This window comes from Pecten maximus, chromosome 18 (genome assembly GCF_902652985.1).
Source record: "Pecten maximus chromosome 18, xPecMax1.1, whole genome shotgun sequence".
NCBI classification, from domain to species: Eukaryota; Metazoa; Mollusca; class Bivalvia; order Pectinida; family Pectinidae; genus Pecten; species Pecten maximus.
In genome coordinates this window covers 6,768,172-6,787,458 of record NC_047032.1, presented here as the reverse complement: position 1 = coordinate 6,787,458, position 19,287 = coordinate 6,768,172, and the positions used below count along the sequence as shown (strand labels likewise).

Genomic DNA, 19,287 nt, shown 5'->3' with positions numbered 1-19,287 from the left:
GTTCCGACACTTTATCACTAGCCCTCCACCACTGGGTTGCGAGTTCGAAACCTACGTGGGGCAGTTGCCAGGTACTGACTGTAGGCCGGTGGTTTTTCTCCGGGTACTCCGGCTTTCTTCCACCTCCAAAACCTGGCACGTCGTTAAATGACCCTGGCTGTTAATAGGACGTTAAACAAAAACAAACCAAACAAACCAAATCTCAAACTCCCTGGGAAGCATGCAGCCGGAGCTGCCATTTCGGCGCTTACAGCTAACACATGGCATTTCTGGCACTGTCCCACCATGTACTCGTTTACAGTTGAGTCGACGGAAACACGAAGATATTGTTCAGTACAACAATGCGCTCGTGCCGGGACGCGACCTGCGCGTTCTACCACCAGACCAACGTGTCTCCAAATTATGAGCTAGTTGCCTACTTGTTAGTCTCCTACGGATGAAACCGGTCGACTTTAGGCTTCTTCCCGTCCGTCTGTCTATCTGTCCATCTACTCAAGTTTTCCACAAATTTCTCAGCCATGTTTCAAGGTTTCAGTATGAGTAGCTACAGATCAAGTTCAAGTTTAAGGGATTTTCGGTCAAAGTCACTGTTACTATTTTTACCATATTATGGTGGCATGGATCTGCCATCACATAATGAGATAATTTTGTCAACATAGCGAGATAAATATACCATATAGCGAGATAATAAAACGACATAGCGAGATAAAACAACCGACATAGCGAGATAATTTAATGCGTTTACGAAGTCGCTATCTCGACATCTCGCCGCATTAGATGTTACTACTGACATGAAGTTTTTTCTTGTCAACGTCACGTGACCCCATTCGAAAGTTCAGCGCGCCATTGCACATGAGGCTTGGACAGGGAAGCTGAACGGCCCAACACCTACAACAAACAGGTAAACTAAGCATGTTAGATACCTATGTCAAATGTTACGATACTTCCGAATGGAGGTCACGTGACGTTGACAAGAAACAAAATCCATGTCGGTAGTAGCATCTAATGCGGCGAGATGTCGAGATAGCGACTTCGTAAACGCATTAAATTATCTCGCTATGTCGGTTGTTTTATCTCGCTATGTCGTTTTATTATCTCGCTATATGGTATATTTATCTTGCTATGTTGACAAAATTATCTCGTTATGTGATGGCAGATCCATGCCATAATTTTTATCTTATTATAATTATCATGTTCGTTTTATTGCATGTACTAACCGGGACGTCTGGCTTACTTGTCTTACGCTCCACCGATCGAGCCGAAGAGCAGATCTCTCTAGCCGAGCGGTATATTGTGGCTAGTATTTTATTCCGTCCGTATAGACTCTCGCTTTACGCTAATCAAAATTTCATACTTGACTCGACGCCATATTGCTTACTATTATCAGTGCGCGATGGAGCGAAAACGAAAAAATACAACATTTATTTTTTATATATTTTACCCCTTATAATTTTTAAATAATGAATTTTTGAATTTAATATAGAATCTAACAGGTTTTGGGATATAATAAGCTTAGTTTTCTTAATTTAAACTATGCAAGAAGAAAAACACAATAAATCATATGTGGTCTTTTCGGTCCATTGCGTTCCGATTCGGGTTGTTAGTCGTACTGTCACTTCCAAAATGGCGGGTCAACAGTACGAAATTTTGACTAACGTTAAGCGAGGGTATATACGGACGGAATAAAACACCTAGATGGGACTAAATGGGTGTTCTGGGGTAAATAAATATCTCATTTATCCATATATGTAAGGTAGGTGTTATGTCACCTCCGATTTTATTGTATTTGCACCAAATTCCTAGCGACACCAAACGGTGTCGGATAATTCCACGTTTTCATATAGTAGTGCGCCCTGGCCCTACACCAGACATGGTGACAGGGCCAGAGAAAACTCGGGCTACATACTCCCCCTCCAGGAAAGAACTCGTCCTCGAGTTTCAAGGGTTAACAACAATTCTTGGGGAGCAAGGCTGAGTATTCCCCCCCCCCCCCCCCCCCCCCGAGTCCCTACATGGGGGCCAATGCAACAGAGCGCATGGTTAATAAAATTTAAATCACTGCCTCTGCTAGGGATCGAACCCGCGACCTCGGGCTCTCTAGCCGAGCGGTGCATTGTGGTTAGTATTTACCAGGGTTGCATATACATTTATACTTGATAAGGTAAAAAAAACAAATACTCATACAATTTGGTGTATTACTGGATCAACATTGCTCCATGAATAAATGACGACTTGGCTTAGCTTAGCCTAAGGTCACAATTGATGTCCTGTGGAGTAGCTTTAAATCCTTTAATCATGCACGAGTTGTCTCCCTTATGAAATACATTTGAAGAATCAAAACACAAACAAAAAATGAGTGAATTTGTCAATTTTTTCAAACAATGAAAACAAAACAAGAAAAATTAATTGCAACAATATGTGGAAATCGGTTTTACACGTGATACATGTACGAATACTTATTATTTTCAAGTTTACGACAGAAAATTGATTTAACACTCGTTGCTATTCAAATTGTTTGAAATTCATTTTGAGTGCATGCATGCATATATCGGTATAAATAAGAGGAACCGACACAGTACTATTGGGTAGGTCCGGAGAGTTCAAGCAGCTACATAGGACCCGGCAATTTGTCGATGACAAAGCCACTGAATGCACAAAGTTCAAGTCAATAACTTAAATATGCTAATGAGTTCGATGTTGATAGCCAAGCAATATACCTACCTACAAAACTACTAAATATATACTTACCTTGAAACTCAAGTTGAAGAGCCACAACAATACCAATGTAGTAAATGCTTGTTACTCAACATTTGACCTATCTTTTCGTCAGATAAATAGATACGTTTGTAAAATAATATGGTCGTTTAAGGACGGTCCTTGTGTGCGAGATGTTTTGGGATGTTGCGGTATGTTCTGTTTTCTTGTGATATATCTTATATACTTGTGATATATCTTATATACTTGTGATATATCTTATATACTTGTGATATATCTTATAAACTTGTGATATATCTTATATACTTGTGATATATCTTATATACTTGTGATATATCTTATATACTTCTGATATATCTTATAAACTTGTGATATATCTTATATACTTGTGATATATCTTATATACTTGTGATATATCTTATATACTTGTGATATATTTTATATACTTGTGATATATTTTAAATACTTGTGATATATCTTATATACTTGTGATATATCTTATATACTTCTGATATATCTTATAAACTTGTGATATATCTTATATACTTGTGATATATCTTATAAACTTGTGATATATCTTATATACTTGTGATATATCTTATATACTTGTGATATATCTTATATACTTGTGATATATTTTATATACTTGTGATATATCGTGTATGTGATAAGATATTGTACTTATTACAACATGAAGAATTAATATCATTTTATGTCGGCTATATGAAGAATTCTAAATAATTGGGTACTTCTTTCACCCCAAAGTTATCATGGAATATGTGCAGGAGTAATCTGGCTCATCAAGCTGGGAGAGCTTTGTCTGCCCTTCAGAAATTTATTAACTACATTTAATTTATTATATATTAAAAGATCTTTTTTTCTGTTTGATCATATGATAGCTCCAAATTTGTGCTATGGAGCTGAGGTGTGGGGTTTTGAAGAAGTTGATGTCATAGAATCAGTACATCTTAAGTTTTGTAGATTTATCTTAGGTGTGGAGTCCAGTACAAACAGAAACACATTATATGGTGAGCTAGGAAGGTATCCCATGCATGTTACATTTATTATGAGATGTAGTAAGTATTGGTTGAAGATACTGAGTATGGGTTCTCATAGGTACCCCCGTGCCTGTTATGAAAGGTTAGTAAATCTGGATGCGGCAGGCAGAGTTACATTTGCTACAAAAATAAAACGCCTCTTATGTAACTTAGGTTTTTCTGAGGCTTGGTTGTATCAAGGTGTTTCAGATGATGCTATTTTAATACAGCATGTTAAGCGTAGACTAATTGATGTTTTCTTGCAATCATGGTATAATAATGTGTCTACTAAAGACAGTCTAAGTATGTATGGTAGCATTAAGCCACTTTTTGGTATGGAATTATATCTAAATAATATTGTAAATAAGAACATGAGTAGTACTGTTACTCGTTTTAGGTGCGGTAATCACCACCTAGCAATTGAAACTGGCAGATGGAAGGGTCAGTCCAGATCTGAGAGAGTATGTGTCTAGTTTCAATACGTACCAAAGATCTGTGGTCGAAGACGAGAGACATTTTCTCGTTGAATGTTCTATATACGAAAATCTTCGAGGAGAGCTGTATCAAATAGTGACACAGCTAGAATATGTTGTACTCTTATGACCGACCTACAGTATGCAAAGAGGTTAGGTATGTTTTTGAGAGATGCCTTTAAGGCCAGAGAAGACTATCTGAACAAAGTCAAGTTTAAATTTGTTTGTATTTTATATTATAAGATACTATACATGTATTGTAGTTATATTTATATCCTGGTAAGTTAGTCAATTAGGACAACTTTAATCTATGAACTATATATGTACAAGTGTACGTCATATCTATAATTCATGGTAATAGTAGTGAAAGTGCATACTATTATTGCACAATATTATTAATATAAATGCTACTCCGTGTTTTTTCTTATACCTGTCTATCAGTATTTGTGTCACAAAAGATGATACTAAATACATTATACATTTTTGTCATAGCAGTGTTTTCATCATTTTCTTGATTTTTTATGATAAATATGATGTTGATATTACTGATTTTCATATTGATTTGTACATCTTATATTGTATATCAAACTTTTCTTCCAATGTTTTGTTAAATTTTCAAATATTATATTTCGGAACAAATATATAATAGCTTTCTATGATGTACTTTGGGCTGGAGGTCTTAAATGCTGAATTAAGTTAATGGGATGAGATGAGTAATTTATAAATAATTATGTAGTGAATATCCCCGTTTTATCAGGGACTTATGAAAATACACTAATTACATTATTTGAGAGTTGATATAATTTGCTGTGTTTACAAAAGCGCTGTAGTGTTATAGATAGGTCAGAACGGACGGTATCTACCCGACGTAGGCCCAATTGACACCTTTAAAGTTTCAACAGGATGCTATTGTTTAATGACGTCACGTATATAGTGACCTCACAAGTATATTCATATCGTTATATTGTCTTTTCTATAGTCTACGAAGAATATTGGTCCTGCTGTAACTATACTACACGTTAATGGAGTCATTATGGTATGTGTATGGAATTGTCCTCCGTCATCTTGTACGTTACATATTAATTTTAATTATCTAATCAGGTATATTTGTTACCTATATGCTGTATTGCATATAGATATAATAAAACTTGAAAACGTGTTGCTAACTGAGACACCTGTAGGTTGACACGAACGCTAATTAACAAAACCTGACAGGTCGGCCATGTACCAATCAAAATGTCAGGCCCATACAGGTACGGTCTTAGTGCAAAAGATTTAAAAAATGGATAGTAATTGAAAATGTAAATTTCATTATTGGAAATGACAGTGAAACAAATCTCGACAGAGTCATCGTGAACTGAACACTATGGCGGCCATAATCATTTACAAACGGTAACCGACAGAACCACTTTGCGTCACGTTCGGCGAGGTAAACTGAACTGTAATGATAAACTTGCTTTAGTATTAACCCAAGTTTCAAAGCTCTTTTCTATTATTTACTGTTAACAACTAAACAAGTTTCTATGGCGATGGTCGATTCTAATAGTATTAAAAAAAAAAAAAAAAAATCTTAACGCAAATTTACATAAATTGGACAAATTAGAATCAAATGGAACTCATCTTCTACCAAATTCTGCTTACAATGATAAAATGCATAATCAAAACTCTTTTGATGAGTAACCGATGACACGAAAAACGAAAATTAGATACCAGTCCGAGACAAATATCCGGATTTGATTTTGTCAAATGTTGCTGCAGGGTAAAATAATCCAACATGGATATTTAACATTTTTATTGATTTTTAACAAACTCGCTTCGTATTTGTATAAAATTTTCCGTTGAGCGTTGCTTAAAAATGTGTGAAAATCTGTTTTCGTTTTCAAGGATCTTACTGACCATCAAACATCATCAAAACCAATAGACAGCAATGCATTGCTAGATTGGCAACGTCAATATTCATACACTGACCTAAGTATACAAACGTCAGGACTTAATTTACTTTAACCAATATCTAATTATCCAACACGTCCGGGTACTTTGCCTATGTTAATGACCTAGCTCAAAGCATATCATAGAAGACGATGCGCCGTTTTTAACATTAAGATTTTTTTTCTGAACGTCAAAGTGTATTTTTTCTATTTGATCAGCAGGTGTAAACCCCCAAACTTCGCGACTGTAGTTAAGGACAGTAGACCCACAAACAGCAAAGACATTCAAATTAGATTCAATATTTAGAGCTAGATTGTTAAAAAACTTAAAAATATTAAACACACATCTGCGTTCGTTGTCAGGATCAGCTCATATAGTAAGTTGAGATTTAGAGAATTTGCCGTAAAAAATCAATGTGACTCCAAGGTACTTAAAACTTACCATGCTTTTAATTTCATTGTTTACGTTTACTCTACAGCCATTCCGGAATATTTACATTAAGTATGTTTGGATGTATTGATGAAAATTGTATTCATTTTCAGGTCTCTGAAGTATTTTGTGTACCGGAAGTGCTATATTGTTATCATGATTGCTTCAAATCATTAAACAAATTAAATGCGGAGAGTTATTTTTATACACTGATGTCGCAAGGATTCTCCCGGTCAAGCGTCCAGTCCAATGGTCATGTTCGGAGATCGTGACTAAACATCAGGGATTGCCATTACTATATGTGTATAACTATAATTTTAGGTTATTTGGGAGTATGCGGCTTTAATATAAGTTGATATAACTTGTTCCTCAATTGTTGTAAAATAAATAAATTTTGCAGTTTTAGCACATTTATTTTTCTCTTTTTGCTACCATTCCCCATGCCTAACTTAAGAAACACTTTCGTTTTCTTGTGATGGGAGCTTTTCTTATCCAAGAAAGGTTTTGTTTGTTTGTTTTTGTTTAACGTCCTATTAACAGCCAGGGTCATTTAAGGACATGCCAGGATTTGGAGGTGGAGGAAAGTCGTAGTATCCAGAGAAAAACAACCGGCCTACGGTCAGTACCTGGCAACTGCCCCACGTAGGTTTGGAACTCGCAACCCAGAGGTGAAGGGCTAGTGATAAAGTGTCTGGACACCTTAACCACTCGGCCACCGCGGCCCCTAATCCAAGAAAGGCGAATAGAGTTGAAATGATACATAGTATATATTTGTGAACAATACTTGAGCATATATATTTCGTTAAACATATAATGCATGAATATGGCACAGAGAAAACATACCGAGGATGAAATCGCGATCACATGGATCATGTCACTGGTATCCATATCTGTTAACAGATTTGGCAAAAATCAATCTCCCATGTCGACAGTTGTATTTCAAGTAAAGCAAAATTTTCTTTGTGGGCCAATGGCTTGGTGATTTTGTTTGATTTCCTTGTTTAACGGGCATTCATTGCGATGTGTGGAGATTTCTTCAGCAGGAACTGCAAAGGGACATGTCGGTCAACAAAAAGCAAGCGTTGCAGAAAGAAAGAAAAAGTCAACTAAAAACATATTGCTATTGAAAACACTTTAATGCATGCTTTTAAAACAGTCCAATTGTTACGAAAAACTGATTAAATCCGTTTCCTGATTTTTCTGTGAAATAATTTCCAAACATAAGATTTCTGAGCTTTTCGAGCAAAATGTTGCTTATAAAGATATGCCATTCACGGTCTCACGAAGTACCAGACTCCGTCCAGGTTCATGGTTTGATTCGATACACCGGAAGTCGAGTTAAGTAATCTACAGCGGTCGGGCCCGGTATCAAACAGGAAGCTGTCACAGTCCGGCTGTCTGGAACACTTCAGCCCACAAAATCCTTGGTTTGATGCGTCGGTGTCCACAAGAACTGGGAAAACGTCTCCTGTCGATCCAAGTGTAGCTTTCCATGTATTACCAGTACATGAACCTGAAAAAAGTTATTTGTTTACAGATACAATAATTATCCAATGATAAATTACTTTCAAACCAATTGTTTGACATTTCGTTACACTATTGTTTTCGTCAGTATTCAATTCCATCAAATTTTATTGTCATTGAATATTACATGTTCCACTTTACCATCATTTCTAAAAGGTAGTCCTTAATGTTTGATTGTATCATTAGAAAATACAATCAGGATTGATTATCTCCCTTTTTCCTGAGACAATTTCTTATTATGTTTTAATGGATTGAAGTTTATATCTCATTTTTTGCCAATGTGTTGATATTGTCTAAATCATAATTCATTTTTTTCAATTTGGTTATTGTCTATTATTTCGTTCAGTGAAGGAACAGTTTTATTTTGCTTTCAGTCAGTTATGTCATGATATAAATTGAAAATAAAACCGGACCAAGCACCGAGCCTTGGGGAACACTTGCATTTACATTATTGAATATTGAGTAAAATTCTTCTGATGAGACTCTTTGCTTTCTATCAAAAAGATATTTTTTAAACCGTTATGGTGTATGGCTATAATTTTACCTGGAATACATTCATCTATATGCCGATTTATAATATCTATTAGGTGTTTATTACATTCATTTGAGTCCAAATTATTTGAATATATATCCCGATACATGTTATTTATGGTTCTATTCATTTGATTAAAATCTGCGCCATCATCAATACATTGTTTTCTTGTAAACTTTATGTTTAAATACAGAATATGAACAAGTAAAGTGAACAATTGAATGATCTCTGCATATTTGTGATTTTACTGTAGAATTTTAAATTAGATTTATATTATTGGAGAAGAGTATATCAATATCAGTGGCCGTGGTATCTGTAACCCTTGTTTGTTAATTAATTTAACTAGTGAGATTACATTTTTCTAGGAGTCTACTAAGGTGGTGGTTACCAGAAATGTTTAACATATATAATTTATATCATCTGTTACTATAATGTCCATAGCAGTATTACAGGCATTATCAAGACCATCAAGTTTATACCGGCAGACATTTTTAGTTGTAGCAAGCTCATTTTTGCTGTACAAATTTGTATTGTTCAATATGATGAAAATTTTTGTGGAAAATTATACAATTTTGATATTATTTTTACACTTCTGCTGTAACTCAGGCACTTTGGATTGCTAACTCCGAAATGATGAAAAACAACACATATAATAATGAGACAAAAAAAAAAAAAAAAAAATCACACGGACCTCACATTTTATGGGTGTTTCAGAAAGATTAAATTGCTTTCTTTTGATTTGCTAAATATTCTAAAAAGTTTGATACCAGAACTTTTTACATAAAGCCTACAATCTGCACAAAATGGTAAAAAAATGAGTATTTTGCTAGTGAAAATTTAGGGGAAGTTAAATGTAAAGGTTAAAGAAATTAAGCTTCTACAATTTGAAAGAGAAAACTTTTTTGTCCGTTCTGCAAGCATCCATAGATATCTGACAACTTTTATGCGAGATATTTTATGGGTCTGTATTGCTAAAGGGCAAAGATCAAATTTCATTTAAAATCACCTAATGTTGAATTGGTATAGTTGACCGATAATAACATAAAATCGAACACACGGACATACAATTCTTTTTACATTTTCTGCCATGCCATTAATTCCCGTATCCAAAAATATATACGAGAAGAAAGTTTAACGCAGGAATTTTTTGACATCACAGAAGAATGCATCCTTAAAGCAAGATACATACATGTTAGAGGTGACACCACCGGGCATCCCTGTACCTCTAGGCTCATTGATCTATGGTAGGCTCCATTTCCGGAGACACTTATGACCCGGATGTACTTAGCGACGATGTTTCCCTCTAGGTTGTTGGTCACGATTGAAACGTCGTCGACATTTCCAGGAAATACCTGTATTGAAAGAGATTGGAGGATTCCTAGTAATGTTATTTTCATATCACTAGTAATATTTGGGCATGATGCATTACGATAATCGCAGTGTGCGAATAAGTAGGAAAAATTAATTTATTTAGTCTATAATGGACCTATCTTCATGTGATTTTCAGACTGTATAACAAAATTCGACATATAGCATATTGGCACCCCTTCTACGACGACGACGACGACATCAGACGTCGTCATATAGAAATAAGATCCCATTTTCTCAATAAAGGGTAAGAAGCAGCCCTGATTGATCTTGAGGTCGATAGAGTGAACGAATTGTTCAGGGCGAGTACACTGGAATACAAAGCCGGACCGAAAACTGGAAGAGTACATTGTGTTGTAACCTTTCATCCCAGTATGCCAGCATTATCAACAATCTTATATAAACACTGGCACATCGTGCCGTCGTCCAGCAAACTCGAGGATATTTTCCTGGAACCACCTATATTAGCTTATCGCAGACCAAAACACATAAGATTTAGTAGTCAGTGGCAAGCTACCTTCACCCTCTCATGCTACAGCCACTGGCTGTTTCGAGACATGTAACAGTAAGAGATGTAAACTCTGTCCGCATACTCACAATGCAACTGTGAGACTAATGGACAAAAATATCGCATCCTCCAGTCGGTTTCATGCACATCGGCCAATGTAATATACCTTTTTATAGTTACGTGTGCCAAGTGTAGCATGCAGTATGTAGGGGAGACCAAAACACCACTCAATCTGAGGATCAACAGCCACCGTTGTTCCATCAAACAGAAACGCCAGGACTTGACAATAGTGAGACATTTCAACATGCCGAGCCATACATGGCATAACATGCGGGTGGTCCCCATTGACTGCTGCAGCAGTTTGGGTGACCAGCAACGCCTAAATAGGGAACCACATTTGATTAACCAACTCCTAACCGGCTACCCACTCGGTATGAATGAGAGATAATCCTCCACATGTTACGTAGTTGAAGGGCTCTCATATCAGAACATCTCACTATATGTCAAAACTAGAGATTTAGTCGCCTCTATCATTCATTTGGAGTTCAAATGATGGAATAAATATTTATTCCAAATTATAGTTTGAAGTTCTAGCCACACACGAATGGACCCCCCCCCCCCCCCCCCCCCCCCCAAAAAAAAAGATCCTGCTAGATTGAGTTTCATTTTTTAATCAATATCTTCGTTTTGTGTGTGAATATAATCAAGCCATAATACAATGTCACTTCATGGAACATATTACAGTTTATGGTAACTGTATTTCCATGCTTTTCACATACCGTATCTCTAACTAAAAATAGAGGGCATAATACAAATGCTAAAGAATTTTCTTTTTATTATTACGTATGAGACTGTAGTGATGATTGTATGCCAGGTCCAAACTTTTCAATTATTAATAGACCATAACCCGTTTTTCAATGATTAAAGGGTCATATCTATAAAAAGGGCATTATGAGAAATTTTACTGAGTTGATAGGGAGGTGATACGTGACCTAATTATCAATTTAGTTTGAATCAGTTGGGTAGACGGCAAATCTTCCTTGTTTGTGGGAAAGGTTCTTTGCACAGTATTAAGCGTTTTACACAAACATTCTGCTTAAACATACTGGTATGATAATTTTATCTATCTTCTCGTGGAATGATCAAATATTTTTCCAAGCTAAGTAGAAAATGTAATGTTAGAGAGTACAAAAGACTCCCAAGATATTTGCACGTGCACATTTGAATACAAATTGAGAGTTAGATAAAATGAATTTAACTGCATCATTTAAGCATTTAACTACTAAAACAAGTATATTTTTAAACTAAATCAAATTGAGAGATAGATCAAATAGAGCCAAGCAATGAATTTAACATTTATGCATTGAACTGCTAACGCGCTTCATAAACTTTGCCCTTGTCAAGTTGGCATTCATAAAGCCATGAATGCCAACTTAAAGCAGTTCAATGCTTACATTTAGCACTTGTGATTTTGAATCCCATTTCTCTATCTATTAACGAAATCAATTTTTTCCGCGTTTATCGTCCACGATTTCTGTCAACCGCCTACCCGTGTTCTTCCGCTTAACGAAAAAGTGCGTGGAACAATGAAACACACGACAAGAATAATCAATATATTACTTATATTTGATATATATTAACATGACGATGACAAATTACACTCGTTAAATTTAATTTTCTATGGCAGAAGGTTTATTTTCCATTCTTTGTTAACCTCCATTTTCTTTACTCCCGGCAGTTGGCAGTTATCAGGTGGTAACGCCAACATGCAGTTGGCAAGGTCATATGGAGGCAACGCAATCAAGTATATAGATATAACATATACACCTAATGTAGGAATTACATAAAAATGATTTTAGTTAAAATTATACGTATATACACTAAAATCATTTGTTAATTTTATGGATTATTGCTGTCATCGAGACTTATTTAAGGTGAATATCGCTCATGATATATACAAATGTAGATGTTGTGATATATTCTATGAAATTTCTAATAACATCAACATCGAGTTACTAAAATTACTAAACATAGCAAGATGGCGTTACCTTCACATCGCCCGCAGAGTTCAATATATAACTCCATGTGAGCCCGTCCATACTGATATTCACACTGTACGAAGCCACCCATTCATTATAATGGCGTCCACGAGTCTGTATTGCCTTCAGCGTCGAGACAGTCTGAAACTCCACCTGTGAGTGAAAAACACGGGAAATTTAATTTGGATAAAATAAATATGTCATTTTGAATAAAATTAGAATTAAAACAGTATTTATTGTTACCAATCAATAACAAATAACATAAATAGTGTTCAGTATTATATTTTAATTGTACTTAATTTAAATTTGTTAAAAATTACATATATGATTATACTATTTAGTATTACATACAAATAAGTTTGTTCACAATTACATATATATACTATTTAGCATTACTTTCAAATACACAATTACACATAGATAATATTTAGTATTTTACATAAATAAGTTTGTCCACAATTATATCGAGATATCTTCATTGACAAGAAGTATAATTTTGAGATTTATTGCAGAAAATAAGTCATTTATATATGCACATGCTGTACAGTTCTAAGATGCTGCATGACTATTAGTATTGCCAGAAATGATTAATATATAAGTACCATAGCAATGGGTACTATGTAATAGTAACGACATAATGTAAATGATGTGATTAGATCATGCAGTAAATAGCTGTGAAATGGAAATAACTTCTGTAGAAAGAAAATAGCAAATGATTATGCTTGAGATTGTTTTCAGTAGTACAGTTAAAAATATATACAATGTACTTTGTATATACTCTGTGTCATATACTTAACTCTGTAATATATGTATGTGAAGTTGGGAAAATTAAAAAAAAAATCCAAGTATTTGCATTGTTTCTGTTGTCCGTCACATGTAAACAACTGGAAAAGAGATTACTCCGCGCAACAGACTATGAGGGTCAACACGCGGACACGCGCCCCAATGATACATGGAGTTTTATTTCCCTCACAAGAGGTATAGATGGTGTTTTATATCCCTGGCAGCTAACCAAGGACACTGTTACAAACATGAGGTATAACTATGTTCAATATTTTAGGAAAAAGTAATAAAATAAACCTGGACATAGTGTCCGTCGCCGCTAGTCGAGGGGCACCAGCTGTTGGAACTGTTTATTCTTAAGTCTTGAATTGGACAATGGAAATGGTAAGAGGACGCTGATAACGCACCGTCAGAAACACCGTAGGGCCCAGTCACCAGATCGAAATCACAAGAGCCATCTCCAGCTGAAATATGTTCATATTTTTTCACTTGCATAACTTGCTTCTCCCGTCAAAAAGTGAATGAGTTTAGTGGTCTTTTCGGTTGCAAGGATCTGATAATACGAATACTTAATTAATTTCACAGTGAAAATTTTAAGGGTTACAGACTACTTATAATGTCACTTAGTTGTATCATTACAGGGTTACTAGACTTATTAATGTCACATAACTGTATCATTACAGGGTTAATAGACTAATTAATGTCACATAACTGTATCATTACAGGGTTACTAGACTAATAAATGTCACATAACTGTATCATTACAGGGTTACTAGACTAATTAATGTCACATAACTGTATCATTACAGGGTTACTAAGCTAATAAATGTCACATAACTGTATCATTACAGGGTTACTAAGCTAATACATATCACATAACTGTATCATTACAGGGTTACTAGACTAATAAATGTCACATAACTGTATCATTACAGGGTTACTAGACTAATAAATGTCACATAACTGTATCATTACAGGGTTACTAAGCTAACCAACGTCACATAACTGTATCATTACAGGGTTACTAAGCTAATCAATGTCACATAACTGTATCATTCCAGGGTTACTAAGCTAATTAATATCACATAACTGTATCATTACAGGGTTACTAAGCTAATCAATGTCACATAACTGTATCATTACAGGGTTACTAAGCTAATCAATGTCACATAACTGTATCATTACAGGGTTACTAAGCTAATCAATGTCACATAACTGTATCATTACAGGGTTACTAAGCTAATCAATGTCACATAACTGTATCATTCCAGGGTTACTAAGCTAATCAATGTCACATAACTGTATCATTACAGGGTTACTAAGCTAATCAATGTCACATAACTGTATCATTACAGGGTTACTAGACTAATAAATGTCACATAACTGTATCATTACAGGGTTACTAGACTAATAAATATCACATAACTGTATCATTACAGGGTTACTTAGATAATCAATGTCACATAACTGTATCATTACAGGGTTACTACACTAATCAATGTCACATAACTGTATCATTACAGGGTTACTAGACTAATTAATGTCACATAACTGTATCATTACAGGGTTACTACACTAATCAATGTCACATAACTGTATCATTACAGGGTTACTAAGCTAATCAATATCACATAACTGTATCATTACAGGGTTACTAAGCTAATCAATGTCACATAACTGTATCATTACAGGGTTACTAAGCTAATCAATGTCACATAACTGTATCATTACAGGGTTGCTAAGCTAATCAATGTCACATAACTGTATCATTACAGGGTTACTAAGCTAATAAATATCACATAACTGTATCATTACAGGGTTACTAAGCTAATCAATGTCACATAACTGTATCATTACAGCGTAACTAAGCTAATCAATATCACATAACTGTATCATTACAGGGTTACTAAGCTAATCAATATCACATAACTGTATCATTACAGGGTTACTAAGCTAATCAATGTCACACAACTGTATAATTATAGGGTCACTAGAATAGTTAATGTCACAAACTGTAGCTGTATTATTACAGGATTTCTATGTTAAAACCTTATCGGAAGTTGACATTAAATAAAATACATGACAACACAAGTAAAACATAGAACTTTAATATATGTTTGGGGTTGGTAAGTTAGTGAATAGCAGCATTTTCAAAAAAAACTGATACTGATATTATACATGACAGTCAGTTCGAACCGAAAATAATATAACCGAAATCAAGAATGGAATTTCAAGCGAAAAATGTTTGAAATGATTAATCGCAATGTTGATTAAACTTAATATAGATCAAATTATAATATCTAAATTTAACAAAAACCACTTGTTATAGGTGGGTGATAAGTCAATTACAAGACTTTTAAGTTTCCAGTTAAAATAAATATCTTATAATTAAATAAACTTACCACACAATTTCACCATGGAAAGCAGGACAAGAATTTGTATGACTCCCGCCATGTTGCCCGAAACAGAGTCCAGCGGCTTTGTTTTAGACCTCGGTTGAGAATGACATGTGTATATATCTATGATTGTTAATGCGTTATCATTCTTTTGTTTGTGTACAATTGATTATTGTGTTGGTTTTACTAAGTTCACTACGCTAACAAAGCGAGACAAATGTCATCAAATGGAATGAAATCAATGCTGGCTAGATAGAACTGTTTATTTGACAGAGTCATGGCATTCTCTTTTAGTTGGAACTGAAATGTAAACAGACTGTAATGTCATTATACCATTCTCATACTGACCAGTGGTCGGCTGGCACAGTGGAAACATACTGACCTTTTCCCCGGTCGGACGTGAAAAGGTATGGGGTAACCTGTCCGCCCACGTAGGATTTCTCCAAGTACTATAGTTCCACCACTTCATCTGGTTCAGTAAGTTATTTAAAAATATACAAACTTCATTCATTTTACAAGAAGTCGAGTCTATGTCGAGTGTATGACGCACTTTCGAATATAGATCTCAAGTGTAATTCGCACTATTGACTGTTGATCTTATGTGTATTTTGCACTATCGACTGTTGATCTTATGTGTATTTTGCACTATCGACTGTTGATCTTATGTGTATTTTGCACTATCGACTGTTGATCTTATGTGTATTTTGCACTATCGATTGTTGATCTTATGTGTATTTTGCACTATCGACTGTTGATCTTATGTGTAATTCGCACTATCGATTGTTGATCTTATGTGTATTTTGCACTATCGACTGTTGATCTTATGTGTAATTCGCACTATCGACTGTTGATCTTATGTGTAATTCGCACTATCGATTGTTGATCTTATGTGTATTTTGCACTATCGATTGTTGATCTTATGTGTAATTCGCACTATCGACTGTTGATCTTATGTGTAATTCGCACTATCGACTGTTGATCTTATGTGTAATTCGCACTATCGACTGTTGATCTTATGTGTATTTTGCACCAGCGACAGTTGATTTTGTGTGTTTTTTGCACTATTGTCTTTGAATCTTGTCAGTCACCCAAGAAGTCTATGCCATACGTATCCCGCACTTTCGCACTATTGACTTTTGGATGTTTTTCACTCATCCGACGAGTCTATTTCATGCATATTTCTCACTATCGACCTGGATCTTTTCAGTTACCTAAATAGTCTATTTTTGACTACCTTGTCTAATATTTTTGTATAGCAACACTATGTATTATATATATATTTATATTAAACACATATTTAAGCTAAGGTTTCTAAATAAACAGACTCCAGTATGTAGTAGTATATGTTTGATTTTCTCCATTGAGTCGATTACTTATATTTCTATTATCACTAACATGACATGGACAAATGTAACGCTTTCAGCAAATGAGTTTTCTTTAATTTGCTTATTATACACTTCCGTTGTATTACTATATTGCTAACGATGTTGATTCCATAAATCCTATGTGTTATGCACCTGACCTGGTACAAATCTACATATATTTATATACCTTACGATCTTGTATTTAGTATTATCCATTTTATTTCTCTCTTAATACATTTGATTATATTTTTACAATTTGTTTGTGTCGCATATTAGTGAAACAATATGGTAATGATGTAAACTTTATTTTGCTTTGTACTCCAACATTGTGTAAGATCACTAATTGTACATCAAGTTCCATTACCTGTCTAATGACTTGACAACTATCTGGTATCTCCCTCTTTTCTCCAAATTCGGTTCTAATGAACGTACTTCACTTTGTGATAGTAATTTTTATATTCCTTTCTTCCGCTGCCCGATCACTTCCTATGTCTGCACTGCAGGTAGGGCGTAAGAATTGTACCTGCTGCCAACATTGCATGATCGTAGGAGGCGACTAAATTGAGAATATTATCTTTTCTCTTCTTTCTGAACAACTTTCTTCTTCCATGACAATGCCTCACTTTTGGACTTTAGTTGAGCGTTCGCCCCTGTGAGGAAGGTTTTGGGTTCTGTCCCCTAGCCGAGACATACCAGAGTCTTTAAAAATGGTAGTTGCTACTCCTGCTTAGCGCTCAGCATATTTGGAGTGGGACGACTGGTTCGCCCGTTGTCAGTATAATGTGACCGGGTGGGGTGTCCTGTTGGGTGTGTTCGGCAGTATGCTTCAGTGAGGTAGCAATATAAAGCGGCAAAAGTTCCGGCCTATCACGCAGCCTCCCAAAACACACAAACGCACTCACCACACGCATGCATGGCGCTCGCACGGGAGGCCGTCTTTAAATGACCTTAGCTGTTAATAGGACGTTAAACAAAATAAACCAAACAAAAACCTTCCTATGTTGTCCAGTGTGCCTTTGACCACATCTATTATCATAATTACGACACCTCTTCGAGCATGCAATAACCTCCTTGCCATATCTTGTATAACACAATGCCTAGTGTTTTCGCTATACATCGTGTTCTTCAACAACTTTATACCATCCGCTAATTTCGCCCTTAACGTGACCGTTTCCAAAACGTTAAATATTTCATTACTCTTATTTTTGCAATTTGTTTTTACGTTTTATTTCCATGAAATTATTATATCATTCGGAGAGTGGTTTCGAAGTAGGTCATTTTACCATCCTCTCTAACGGAATTATTTACTTTGATATCTTGACATTATGCGTTGATCAGTTAGTCCATATCAGGTGATATTGAGTTTAACCCCTGTCCCTTTACTACCATCCGATCATTTGTTCCTACTTCCTATAAAAATATCAGATCTGTAATAATAGGTATTCTTCTATCCTCAGGATCAGCAGTCTCAAAGATAAACCCGATATGCATTTCACAAGTGCTAACTTCACTTCCTCTTGGAGCAGGTACACTAACGAAAATATATCCTTATCTTTATGTTCTGCTCTAAACTATTGGGCATTTATTTCTATCTGGATATATAGAGCTGAATCCTGGTCGGATATCTTCTATATCGTCTATAATGTGGAAGTTTGTAATAAAACAACACATAGATTTTGGAAGGTTAGACTTATACAAACAGAATGGAATCTCCTCATTCACATAAATGTTTTGATGCGCACTGTACAAGGATGATTTATACTATCTTTTTCATGATGTCTTGTTAATCATACTATCCAGTAATTTAAGGTCAATGTGTAAAGAAGTCAACATAGTAAGATTTGTTGGTTATGCATAATACAAGTTTTTATAAAATTTCATGATAAAAAATTGCAGCAACTACTGCAGTTAATACAGTCTGTATACCCTCTTAGAAAATAGAGAAGATATTGAATAGTTTCCCGTAAAATATCACATATTTCACAGACATAAGTCAAAATATATATATATTCTGTTTTGTAAGTAAAAGAGATATGATATTCTACGGTAACCCATTTAATTTCATTTATTATTTACTTTATCTGTACGACGAAAAACTCTAAAAATATATGCGCTGAGAAAGTGATTTCAAACATGACTGCTTGTACTGGTGGCGCGAGACTTTTCCCGCGGGATACGATTTCAAAGTTG

General features: G+C 35.0%; 1 protein-coding gene across 2 annotated transcripts; it reads right to left on the bottom strand.

Moving 5' to 3' along the window:
• Nucleotides 1-7,700: 7,700 nt before the first annotated feature.
• On the bottom strand, nucleotides 7,701-15,832 carry LOC117316210 (contactin-associated protein-like 2). 2 transcript variants are annotated; one of them, XM_033870738.1, is made up of 5 exons: nucleotides 15,740-15,832; nucleotides 13,635-13,801; nucleotides 12,564-12,707; nucleotides 9,829-9,991; nucleotides 7,701-8,096 (listed from the first exon to the last, which is right to left on the bottom strand). In XM_033870738.1, exons 1-5 carry the CDS (start codon nucleotides 15,789-15,791, stop codon nucleotides 7,855-7,857), a joined length of 768 nt encoding a protein of 255 aa, XP_033726629.1. In that variant the 5' UTR covers nucleotides 15,792-15,832; the 3' UTR covers nucleotides 7,701-7,854. The 2 variants fall into 2 exon arrangements, with proteins under 2 accessions (XP_033726629.1, XP_033726630.1); XM_033870739.1 differs by having other exon boundaries at nucleotides 13,635-13,890; nucleotides 15,740-15,812.
• Between the last annotated feature and the right edge of the window lie 3,455 nt (nucleotides 15,833-19,287).